This window comes from Falco peregrinus, chromosome 8 (assembly GCF_023634155.1).
Source record: "Falco peregrinus isolate bFalPer1 chromosome 8, bFalPer1.pri, whole genome shotgun sequence".
Lineage (NCBI taxonomy): Eukaryota > Metazoa > Chordata > Aves > Falconiformes > Falconidae > Falco > Falco peregrinus.
This window is the reverse complement of record NC_073728.1, coordinates 28,681,129-28,693,819: the sequence shown is the minus strand read 5'-3', so window position 1 is coordinate 28,693,819 and position 12,691 is coordinate 28,681,129. Positions and strand designations below refer to the sequence as shown.

The following is a 12,691-nucleotide window of genomic DNA, read 5'->3' as shown; positions in this document are numbered from 1 at the left end:
GTCAATTATGTCAATGCTTGCTGATTTAAGTCTTATGTAAGGTGACAAAATAGAAATAAAAACTACCAGGGAGGCTGTGATAGAGGCAGATGATTGGGTACAGACTGAGATGAACTATCCATCATATCCACTAGGTGTTGTGCATTGGTAATGTATTTTTTGAGGTATATTGGTTTGGGTTTGTTTCATTTTGGTTTTTACTTTTTCTATCCTTCCTTATTTTACCCCTCTTCAGGTGTAATTGCAGTTGTGATATTCATCATCTTTTGCATCATTGCCATCATGAGCAGATTCCTCTATCAACACAAACAAGCACATCGAAGTAGCCAGACAAAGGAGAAGGAATACCCAGAAAACCTTGAGAGCTCCCTTAAAGCTGATATTGACTTGCAAAACACAGTGACCGAGTGTAAACGGGAATATTTCATCTGATGGACAGCGCAATTTCTTCTTAATCTTACTCCCCTAACCTTCCTTCCTTTATCCCCTTCTTCCTTCCTTTTTTCTTTTGGTAATTTTTTTTTTTAACATTCATTTTTTGCTAACTTCTTTTTCATTTGGAAAAGACCGCCCTGCACAGGAAACACTGAAAACAGTCACAGTGCCTCATTCTCTGCACAAGAACCTGGCAGTCACAGTTTACTTCTGCAGTTCAAGAGACCTGTTATCCCACCCTACACAAAACAATATCCACATACACACCTAGTTTCTGCTGTAGGTTCGTGGATGTTTCAAAGTCCCTACATTTATTTATGTTTTAGTTTGGAGCCCTTTAGTTCATCACTTTTACACTAGAGCTGGACTATGTAAACTAGAGGTAAAGTAGCTGAACACATAGCTCTACAGATACTGGGACAGGATAGAGGGGAAGAATGAGACCACAACGCCTGATGTATTTTACAGGCTCATTTACAACAATCATAAAGAACTGGCCAAATTCTCAAATGATATGAATTGATAGATATCTACTGATTTCAGTAGTGTTACATTAATTTATACCAGTTGAGAAGCTGGTATGAGATAAGGAAATATAAACCTGTCCTCATTAAGCTCCTTCCCCCAACCTCCTGTTGTTTTACTGTAACTTTTAGGCTTATCAGTACTTTTCCAACAATATATGTATCAACAATAAATGTCATTCCCGTGCACCTCTTTCACCTCCATCTCATAAGGCTGGCTATGTAGACCCAAGGTACTCTAGCATAACTCTAGCTGAAGCATGGAAAATAGTAGCTTGAATCTCCAAGGGTTTTAGGAAGCTGCTAGGACTTAGGTGCTCTATATTTGTCTGAAATGTTAGAAATGCAGCATATACCTGTTCATGCCATATGGAGGATTATCTCGCACTGAGGTTAAACACTGTTGCTGCTGTGGCAAAGAAAAAGTACATAGGCAAGAAAAAACAAAAATAGTTTAAACATGAGTCACACCTTCCGCCAGTTCTTCTAAAAAAAAATAATATCCAACTACTCACACCTCCCCAAAAAAAAACCCAAACACAAACAACAACAACCCAACCAAAAAAACCTGCATGAAAGTTTGATTGGTATTTCCTGCTTGTAGAAATTGGAATATTTTTGCCAAATCTAGAGAGGTCTGATGTCATGATGTCATGTCCTGATGTCATGTCTAAAAAGGTTAATATTTAATCATCCCTGTTTACAAGGAAGAGCAACAAGGAAGAGCATTAGGGAAACAGATTAAAAAATATCTCAAATACTATACTTCAAATTAATCTTCTCTCCTGTTTTTCTAAAGTCTTCTGTCCTTTCCTGATTAGGAACAATACTGAAGACTCAGACCCTGCCCATTTCACTTGTGCTGCACGGTTTCACTGTGAGGCTGAAAAACCTTGTTTTCCCTCACAGACATCCCGTGGGTGAGAAGTGGAGAAGTCCCACCGAGGGAGGTTTCCACACCCTGCTTGTGTCCGTGTGACATGCTGCCTTCGCAGGGCTTCTGAGGACTGTAGAATTTGCTGTCAGTCTTGGAGGTTTCTGACAGGAGTTAAATCAGTCCAACAGCTAAGAAAAAGAAATAGTTATTGGAGTACTCTTAATAAGGTATAATTCAAGATAATTAATTGTGCAGCTGAATTTCTTTCTTTGCCCTCTACATCCTTCTGCAGTCATCCTGGGGTTTCCGCATGGTGAGCCTTTTTACATAGACTAAAATCAAAGAATCGCAGTATGAGTTAGTAACCCACAGCAAACTAGAGATGAAGTTACACATGCAACAGATGCTATTTTTCCAGGCAGTGCATCACAAAGGTACGTAGCTGGTTATTTTTATGATGGGAGGAGGGGACAGACACAGACAAGGAAGAATAGATAAATGACAGTTTGGGTATGGTGTTTCTTCACTACTTCTTTTGGAAGACTTCAGAAGTAACAACCCGTGAAGAGAAAGCAATCTTGGAATGATATTGCTCTCAAGTGAAGAGGAATATGTGAGGCCAGCCCTATAACCAGAACTCTAACCAAACAATTTTATAAAACCATTTATGCTGAAATTATATTGCTGCCATTCTTCCTTGATCGTGGTCAGCAGCAGCTCTTTTGCCTCATGCTGGCTGTTTGCATGATACCTGATTACTTGAGAGTGTTTCTGCATGATGAGGTGTGTAATGATGGACTCATTAGCTGTGTTCCTTTTACGTTGCTTTATCTTTTGCAGTGAAATCCTAGCAAAGCAATTTTCCTCGCCTTCTTTCCTTCCTTCCCCCAGAAAAAGCTGCTTTGTTTGGCATGGCATGAGGGGAGGAATACGTGAGTGCGTGGGCTCCTCTGCCCGTGTTTGAGTCATCTGATCTGAAATGGCCTCTGCATGAAAGATCTCTGAAGTCCTAATGTACTTAATTGGCTTTATGAAGAACGGAATAGGAAGGAATGGGAAGTCCACAGGTCTGTATTTTCCTCTTGCCAAACTAACAGATGCAAATCACCCTTCTGCTTTCCTATGTGTTAGTTCCCAGGACTAACATTTCTGTAAAGGGCAACAATAAAGCTCAAAGCAGCTCCAGCAGTGGAGTAGCTGGAAAAGGGAGACGGAGCAATGAAGCAAAGTCCTCTCATTTCTCAAGTGACTAAATTACTTTCAGTCATCTTAGGGCCTGATTCAGCAAGATGCTGAGCTTTTTCAAGGACGCTCAAGTTCCCTTCCCCAAATATAGATACTAGAGTTGCAGCAAACATTTCAGATACAGCTCAGTGGCTCAGTCCTGGGTGGAAGCCCAGACCTGGAAAAACAGTGTAAGTGGTTGGTTTGTCCATTTTTTCTTATCCTCATTTAATCTCGCCCAGACTAGTAAAACTCCTTGAGAATGCAGCTACATCGGTATGCATCCATGAAAAGAAAGAACTGCACATACATAAATGCATGCGTGAGTATACAGAAACACATGCATCTATACTCATGGATGTAATGAGATATGAATGGTTATATGCTACAGGGCTGGACAAATGAACACATTTGTATGGACTTGCCATTTTAAAATCCTATGTTCTAAATCAGGATATCAATATTCTTATTAAAAAGTAGCTAAAAGATACCATATGAAGTACCCTAATGCTCTTTTATCCCCCCCCCCCCCCCGTTTTGTTTTTTTTGTTGTTGTTGTTATAATGCTCTCTTTAGTGAGGGAATAATCTGGTTTATTTCAGTACCAGTTAACAGCAATTAAAAATATTTTTTTAAAAAAAAAAAGAGAAAAATGCAATTACAAAAAAAAAATCTACCAGCGTTCAAATTACTTTCATTTTCTATAGTTCAAATTATAATTTTTTCCCATCTATTACAAACCATTTCTGCTATTTTTGTTAAAATTGCTCTTTGAATGGTGGGTGGGGGTGAGGGTTGTCTTTTCTTTTTTCTTTTAGCTATCATTCTAGATAACATTTTTCAGTAAACGTAGGGGATAATACTTTTCATATGTAAAATGTCAGGATTTATTTTAATGGAAAACCTGAGAATATCAAAGAATTGTTTGGGGTTTCTTCCTTCTATTAAGACAAGTTTCATAACAAAAGTTAAGGGGTTGGTAGAAGGGTGCTAGGTCTGGTTTTTTACTCCTGGTGATAATAGTGTGTAACCTCTGAAAATTGTTATTGCTATGCAGGGATTTTTAGGCTATGAAATGTCTTAAGTCACTTAAATATGGATTTAGGCACTGCAAATTCTTGTTTTCCAGAAATTAATTGGCCAATAACAACCATGCTTATAAAAATATTTAGTTATGCAAAATCTGAGTTGGATGCCTAGAAGGTCTGTTTGAGAGCCCTGGTGGCTGGCTATAGAAAAAAATAAAGGCTGTCTGTCAAAAAACAAAATCCCACTAATGTTCCATGAGACATAAGCTGTCACCTGAGTGAAGTGTGGCCATTCAAAGGAATTTAGTTGCCTGAGGATATGGATCAATTCTAAGTGACTAAACAAGATGAGCACTTAAATTAATTTCGGTTGGATTTCTGCTTCTCCGTTGCTGTGAAATGTTTTGAAATAATTTTCAAAAATATTTAAATATTTTATACTGTTCCATTTCTCTTCTGGAAATAAAATGCTGGTCCTAAGTCAGTCACCTGTGTAATTTGCACTAAGTGTTTCATCTGTTGTTATTCACTTACCAGAGATAGGACAGTGTATATTTTGAGTAAATTTTTAAAACTTTTTTTAATTTTCTTCTTCTTGCCTGGCACAGCACTTAGATTATGTCTGCAGTGAAAACAAAGCCAAACAAGAGACAGGCTTTTAACTCACATTGGCTAAACCAGGATTCTCATCTGGGTGAACATAGTTGTGAAAACAAGCCATTTAGGGCTGTCCTGTTATCAGGTTGTATTCAGCCATGAGACTTCTCTGACATTTAAGTTAAAACTGATTGCCAAATACAAACATGAGATGCTTGCTTTCTGTTTTATTTTAACCTGTTCTAGCTAGACGTAACCCATCCGATTTAGCAATTGCTTAGTTTTTACAGTCTAAGCCAAGCCCTTATTTTAATGAGATGTTTGTCTATATTAGCATTTAGCTGATCACATATTTCACATATTGGGTGAGAAACAATCGATACATCATATAGTTTCACCATGGTGAGGGGATATGAATCTTCTTCTAATGAAGTCAGCTATTGATTTTGCTGAGCATAAGATTGAGTCCTAGACCTACGGAAGCACTAAAGATTGCTATTATCTGAGTCTTTTGGGTTTGTTTCATTTTGCATTTGGTTTTACAGGCTACCTGTTTTACACTTGTCATCCAGTCCTGTCCTGTGGTCAGTGAGGACAGAGCAAATGTCTCAGACATCTTGTAAGATTAAGTGTATCACTCTCTAGAGGTGCATCTTTCTCTCCATTGATTACAGAGACAGGGTTGGGCTCCTGGCAATAGGTTAACTACTTCTAGCTGAATTTGCCTACGTATAGGAATCTATACTAATCTTGCAGCTCCAGTAGATACATCTGCTGTCTTCAGGTCTTAAAAGAAACCTTCTTTTTATTGAGATGCCAGCTGGGATTAAGGAAGGACACCTCCTTGCATCTGAAATTACACTAAGCATCTCTGCTTAGGAAATGCATGCATCTACTTATAGCTGAATATATGAAAATCAGGTATCAAAGCACGCGTTTGAGTCAGTGGCCACCTGATTAGTAATTTATGGGGCTTGGGAGAGGATAACTCTGTTCTAGACCCAAGATCCATTCATTCTCTCGTGTAGGAGCTTTGGCAGATAGCATACATGTACACAGATCTACACAAATTTCAAAATCCAAAGCTAACTCAGACCCCTAAGATGCCTCTCTAGCCCTATGTGTCTGGTGCCATTTGAGATGAGTTTCTCTCATGTCTCACACCTGCTAGCCCCAAGCAGGTATGTCTGATACTATAATTTGAAAAAGCCAACAGGTAAGTGGCCATCCAGAACCCCTAAGTTCTTGATAAATGAGTTGTGTGGTTTAGGTCTCTTGAAGAATCACCATCAAACATATTAACGAAATCATTCTAATATGAATTTGTGGGAGTGTGACTTCAAAGTTCAGTGGCAGTGTTCACTCCATTACTTACTACATAGATAAATCACAGAGAGAATCAAATTAAAATTAAGCTGGAATGATTTACACAGAGACTAAAAATTTAAAAGGCTAAGGGAGACCCTCCTATTGAGTCACAAGGTTCAGAGACACCTTTGCTTTCTAAACTCTTAACAGAGCTTATGTGTGGCTAGATCCAATCTTATTCTCAGATTTGGACAATGGTTTATATCTAAAAGATGTGTAATATTTGTTCACAGTTTAAGGTTGATCACAAGATTTTAGCAACACTTAATCAGTAACTAATTTATTATTTACAAAGTGGATCAATAGGATTTACTTAAATAACAAAAGTGGTTTAACTATGGATTTAAAATGGTAATACTTACACTATACTTACTATGCGGTACCTAAATCAATTCACACACACATGCACACAGTCACAAATGAATAAGATGTATTAAGTTATATATACAAATGTATAAAGGTATACATGTTAAAAGTTCCCCTCCAGTCCAGTGAAATATTCATGTTGCATGCCTTTGCATTTCTCAATGGGCAAAAGGCTGAGCCTCAAGGAGTGGGGGTATCAGCTGAGGCTCCAGCTTTAGCTTTTAGTGATGGTCCTCCTAATTTTACAGACTTTGGAGTTTGCAAGCTGAGAGGTATTCCACTCAGAGCGAGATGCTGTTTGCAGCTACTGCAGTCCCGGATAGCTCAATAGGGCCTCACTGTTTATAGGGTTGGAGATGGCTTTAGTCAACAGTATATTTCCATCCTGGCTACAGTCTAAGTAGATAATTACTGGAATTTTTCAGAAGTCCAGTGACAGTGGTACTGTACCACTCGGATAAGGAATGTTCCAAGCCTTGTTAGGATATGTTAGGATTCAGATAAGGAATGTTTCCAGTACAGCCAGTGCCATTTTCCCCCTCAGCCCTGCAAGACTTGCTGGTACGGTCAAGGGACGCATAACTGCCCAACTCATTTCACAGAGGCCAAGGCCAAATGGGGATTCCTGAGATCGTAGAGCAGTCCAGGGGAGGGTGCAAGATAATCCTGTCTTCAAAACAAAATCAATCTTCCTTTCCATCCATGAAAACCAATCAGCTAGTGTCCCCTTCACCTCAGCTTAACAAGAGTGTCACAGGAGACAGAATGTGACTTTGTGCTCCACCATCTCATGGCATTGTTTGTTACCATCACCTACACGACGCTTACACTGAAGAAGATCAGTTTCAAGCGTTGTTCTACACTGACAGCTTTTCACAGACACAAAGGTTTTTTGTTCTGAGTATTTTTAAATTATTTTTCAGAAAGCAACACTTTGTAAAAAACAAGCAAAAACTGGGACCTTGTGAAGCTTTGTAAGACAAGTGCTATTTCAAAGCTTTCATTCAGTTTTGTAATGCCTACTTACCAAACGAGCCAAGTGATAGTTATATCCCTGCCGAACGAAGGGCCTTATTCAGAGTCTTTTGGGGGTTTATGAGAAACCTCTTTGTTGACTGCAGTTAAGAGTTGCCCTTGGGGGTTTTGTTGTTGGGTTATTTTTTCCCACAAGTTACTATCACAGTTTCAAAGCACGATTTGTTCCCTTGGTTCTGCGCTTTGCTGCACTTCCTTTCCCAATGAAAATTTCTTCGCATCCCCTTTTGGTGTGGGCGGCCCTCTCCTCCATGCTCCTTTTGTTGTGAAACTTCTAAACACACTCTCATTTTGGGTCTGAAGTAGCTTTTTTCTTTGGTTGTTTATTTTGAGTCATGCATATAGGCGGTTGGGTATTTCTGTATATTGGTACTTATTTTTGTGATCTTTTGCACTAAGTTACTCTGACAAAAACTGGGGGGAAAAAAAGCACACTTTCTGGTGAACTATTGTAATCTGTAAGCTCGTTGTTTGTTGTTTGTAATGTACTGAGTCTACAAGCCCAGCTAAGGAAGGATTAAGGCAACAGTTTGTGTTGATAGTGTCACTCCATGTCTAGTTCACCTCTGTTTTCTTTTTCTCTCCTTTTTTCTTTAACAGGTGAGACAATCAAATTGATGGTAGGAGGCAGAGGAACTTGTGTTACAGTTCTAAGATTATGATTTTTGTCCTGGCAGTCACAGAAACCAGAAATTCGAAGAAATTACATGATTCTCAGAATGTCAGCCAGGTGTTCAACCAGAAGGGAGGCTGCACTCCAGCATGGAGATGTAGTCACCTAGAGGTGGTGACCTGTAAGGGGGAGTGGGGACATAACACTCCAAATTACAACTGCAATGAGGCAGTGCAAGATCAAAAGCTCTCAGAAAGGTTATGCTGTTGGAAACAAGGCATGGTAACCATCAGGTTTCAGGTCTTTTGCCACAATTCATTTTTGCCATTGAATGAATTACTAGTTAGCCTGCTAAAACATAGCCTCAATTGTCCTGATGATCTGTAAAGTACCAGAGATGTGCTTCAACCATGGGAGAGGATTTCAAACCTCTGGCTGACTAATCTGCATCTCTCCAGTTACATCCCTGGTGCTCTCCCCGATACCCCAAAGAAGAACTGTGGATGGTTTCCCTCAAACAAGTGTAACGTTTAATGAAATGTTGGGTACAACAGCTGACCCAAAGAATGGTGTTTACTTAAAGGCTCTCCTCTCCCCATCCCTCCCTCACTTAAGATGTTTGTGGAAACTTTTTTCTAAACTGCTGACTGCTGTTCATGTTGCAACACCATTTGCTTCTTTATATTCTTGGTCATTACTTTTCATGGATTCCAAGCCCACAATCTTAAGGAGAATCCATCTGATACAATTTCTGCATGGGAAATTATTTACTCACTTTTGCATGCCCTTTACAGTTCCTTCTTGCATCATTTAGGCAAACCATTTTCTGATGTGTTTTGCCATTGCTGCCAATGCTGAGCACGTGTATCGTTAAGAAAGAAAACTGATTGCTTCTGAGGTAAAGCTTAGATACAGCCAGTTGCAGCCTCACATCCCATTCATGGCACAGAGGAGTACTCGGACACCCCAGCCCACTCCATGAAATTTCAAATAAAGGTTAGGAGAGCAAGCAGCTACATGCTTTTTCAGGCATCTAGCCATAAAAATCTCTACTCTGTGAGTTTTGCAAATGAAATATTTAACATAGACCATTATATCCAAATGATAGCAAGAAGCTAAACATTTTAGTACTTGACCTGCTTTGAAACCCACTTTGTGAAAGAAACAGATCCAGCTTCAGACCTAGTTGTAATCCTGTTGAGGTCAATGCAGATACATCATAGATGAATTTAGCCTTGGATTACCCTAGGCAAGGGCAGTGATGATCTACTGCAAACTGGGGCTGACATATATGAATTCAAGTCAGGACCTTATATTCGTCATCCCCTACTGCTGTCAACAAGAGTTGCATTCACTGCAACTGTGTGTGTCTTCTAGCAGAACTGTGGATAAAACTTGGGATAAGGCACTGAACTTCAGCTCTATTTAAGCCCCTGACACGGCTTAAATCACCTTCAGGAGTTTCTGGAAATGTGCGTAGGAGGCAGGGTGGTCTGTGGGTGGTGTGTTGTTAACCAACTTGGGAGCCCACCCACAGACTTTGGAAGGATTTTAAGGGATTTGAATAGAGTCCACCCCTGGGTGGCCTGTGGGGACCTGCATCCTGCCTGAAAATATGAAGACACCCTAAAAAGAAAAAAAAAAAAAAAATGCAAAAAGAGCAGCTTCACAGGCTGTGAAAGCTAGCTGATATTAAGTGCTTGTAATAATAAAAAAATTGGTTCTTTCTACAGATGAGCCCTTCATCATTCATTTTACTTTGTTCTACTAAAATTACAATAAATAAATCTCTCAGAACAGTGCTCATTTCAGTAGCAAAGCAAAAAAAAGTACTTTTTTTTCCTTCTTCTTTTAATGGTTCATCCAAGGGTAATGCAAGAGTCTTTCAGTTACAGTAAAAAGCAAAATGGAGATTTAGATTATTCCCCTTTCACTATCTGGTTTTCTAAAGAGAATTCCACAGGACGTTGCCTCAGTCCAAGTCAGTTTTGTAGACAATGTAAAATGTCTTAATACACTGTTCGGGGACTGAATAAATTTAGCCTTAGCTTTTTTTGTTTTCTATGGTTACTGTTGTACAGAAGAAAGACTTAAACTGTAACTAATGTATATTTAATAAAAAGAGACTTTTTGTATGATTTTGTGTGGAAGACAAATGCCTCCTCCTGTGTTTTTATTTTAGCTTCTAGCTGAATGGACATTAAGAAGTGCGGATTATAGAAAAACTAATTTTCAGACATTTACATGTTAACTCTAAACCAACAGATCTCACTGGACAGTAATAAAAGCTGATGTGCCCACAACCTGGATTTATTGATTTCAGCTATGGCTGAAAATTATTGTCAGAGGATATCTGGTCATCACCCACGTCCCTGACAGAACTCATTAATGCTGGCTTGCAGAACCTTGCCCGGAGTGCATAAGGGCACAGGTGCCTAAGGGGTTAAAAGTCACTTCTGGAAACGTGCTTTAGTTCTGGTTAGAGAACATGCTTAGTCGTAGCTCTATCACTTTCCAGGTACTGACACACACATGTGCGCACACAAATACTCTCTCCCCAGCCTGCCATGCATAAATGACACATGTCCTGCTTCATCCACGTCCCCTGGTGCAACAGCTGCACATCTGGCTGCCGCAAGGGTCACACTTGCCCACTGCCCCCTCGACACTTGTCCCTAGCATGAGAAACTGGGCCTGGCTCAGGCTCCGTGATTCTGCCTTGGCTTTATGCCTTCAGTCTCACCGATTATTTTTCCACCCTCCGTGGAAACCGAAAGCACAAATCTCTTAGTATCAAAGACTGTGAGTTTCAAAGGAGACTATCTACCAAGAAGCTGTAAACAGTGACTTAGAAAATAGCAAATCATAGTAAGTACCAAGAGGAGGACTCTTTCAAGAGTTTCACATGCTTGGATTTGGTGCAATCCCCATCCTAAACTTTGAGTGCTTACACATTCTGTGTTTCAATTAGCCAGAGACATATATTGGCAGGAGAGATGTAGTCTCCTTATCTTAGGAACTTCTCTATGAGTTTTATTTTTTTCCCCTTCATTTCTGGATGGACTGCCAGCCAGAAAACAGGATTAATAAGTGTTTCCAGTCCTGTGTGGAGGTGTGCTATCTGGCAGGACAGATTTGTGGCACCTGCCTTGGGTTTCTGCAGGCAATGGTGCAAAAGTGCCCATCTGACAGGGCTGAGCCAGCCTACCACAGGTGTCCCAGTCCACAACCAGCCACGCAGCTCACAGGCACAAAAGCCATCCTACTCAATAGCAGGGTCCTGGCCTTCTTTTGCTCCTGGTGGGTGCAGGAGGTGGGTGTAGGTATCACTTTGCAGAAACTTCATGTTACAGTGAATCCCATCCCAAGTTACTTTTCTCAGAAAAAAATGAGCACAGCAGACCAATACATATATAAATCTTCCAGCCTTCTTTTTTTTTTATAGCTAATATAGTGGGGGCAGTAACCTTTCTAAGGCTTGTAAGGACAGTACTGAGTCCAATTTTATTTTTAATTCAACCCTTGGAAATTAAGTTTGTGTAGCTTACCAGCTGGAAATGTCACTGTGACATGTTTTCTGTTTTTCTGAGTGGAGAGAGATTATATTTTCTTCTTTAACACCTTAGGTAACTGCTTTAGCCTCCCCCACACCTTTTTTTTTTTTTTTTTTTTAATTCATTATGTTTTTTTTCTTCCCGAACTTTCGTATGATGAGTTCACGGCATTTTTCAGAAGGATGCATTAATTACACTAGTGTAATGGAAATGCATATACCTCTTTGACAGCCTGGCAAGGTATCATTAGTTGCAGTTTATGGCTAGTTCGCAATGTCTGGAAGAGGGGACAAGGCATCATGATACGTTGTTGTCAAATCTCCCTCTTCCTCAGCACCTGCTCTCCTTTTCTGTCAGACTAATAACAAAAAACCCCACCTCTCTTCTTTTGCAGCATCTGCATGACTAGCAAGTGTTTTATGTTAAAGCTTTACTCCTTCAAACAAAGGTCCATTGGCAAAATGTATATAGGCAAATACCATTAAGTGAGCACTGCTGTGAAAGAAACGCAGGATAGCCCTGCTATAGTTAGCTGTGGGTTTGTTGGGGTTTTTTTGCTTTTTCCCCACAGCACGAGTACTAGGCTGCTGCAGTCAGTGCCTATTTTTCTATACCTGTTAGCCTAGCAAGAAATCATGAAACGCAGCCATACAGGGTCATATTGTTCCTCCAGCCCCCCACGGCAGTGATGTCTGTATTTAACTCTTCTTAGCTTGAGACCATTGCTCTTTCCGTCTCTAAAGCTGAAGCCAAAGAGAGTTTGCCTCAATTTAAACCCATTACAGCTTGTTCTGTTCCCAAGGGAATGAAGAGAACAGCTCAATCCCTTCCTGTCATGCAGCAGCCTTTTTTCGCTGTTTAACAGCCGTCTTATCCCTCCAGCTCCCCACACTCTTCAGCCTTCCTTGTTTTCAGACAAACCAAACCCACTTCTCTTAGAACTTTTCCTGCAGTTTTTTTTAACCCTATACAATCACAGAAAACAGCCTGATAGATCTTTTACCAGCTGGGGTGTCAGCATTCACTATAGCATAATTAATCTAAAGAAGTTTTGCTGGTTTTTTTGTTTT

General features: G+C 39.9%; 1 protein-coding gene across 2 annotated transcripts in view; it reads left to right on the top strand.

The window, feature by feature from the left end:
* CNTNAP5 (contactin associated protein family member 5) overlaps positions 1-10,205 on the top strand; it is a 296,701-nt gene extending 286,496 nt beyond the window's left edge. Inside the window, exons 24-25 of one of the 2 annotated variants that reach the window (XR_008748523.1) lie at positions 236-2,903; positions 8,055-10,205. Coding sequence is in view for 1 of the 2 variants with exons in the window: in XM_055812801.1 (XP_055668776.1) it covers positions 236-432 (197 nt within the window). In the remaining variant the exon portion in view is untranslated. Of the gene's footprint in view, positions 1-235 lie in introns of both variants that reach the window. The other variant, XM_055812801.1, reaches the window with a different exon arrangement.
* Positions 10,206-12,691: the final 2,486 nt, after the last annotated feature.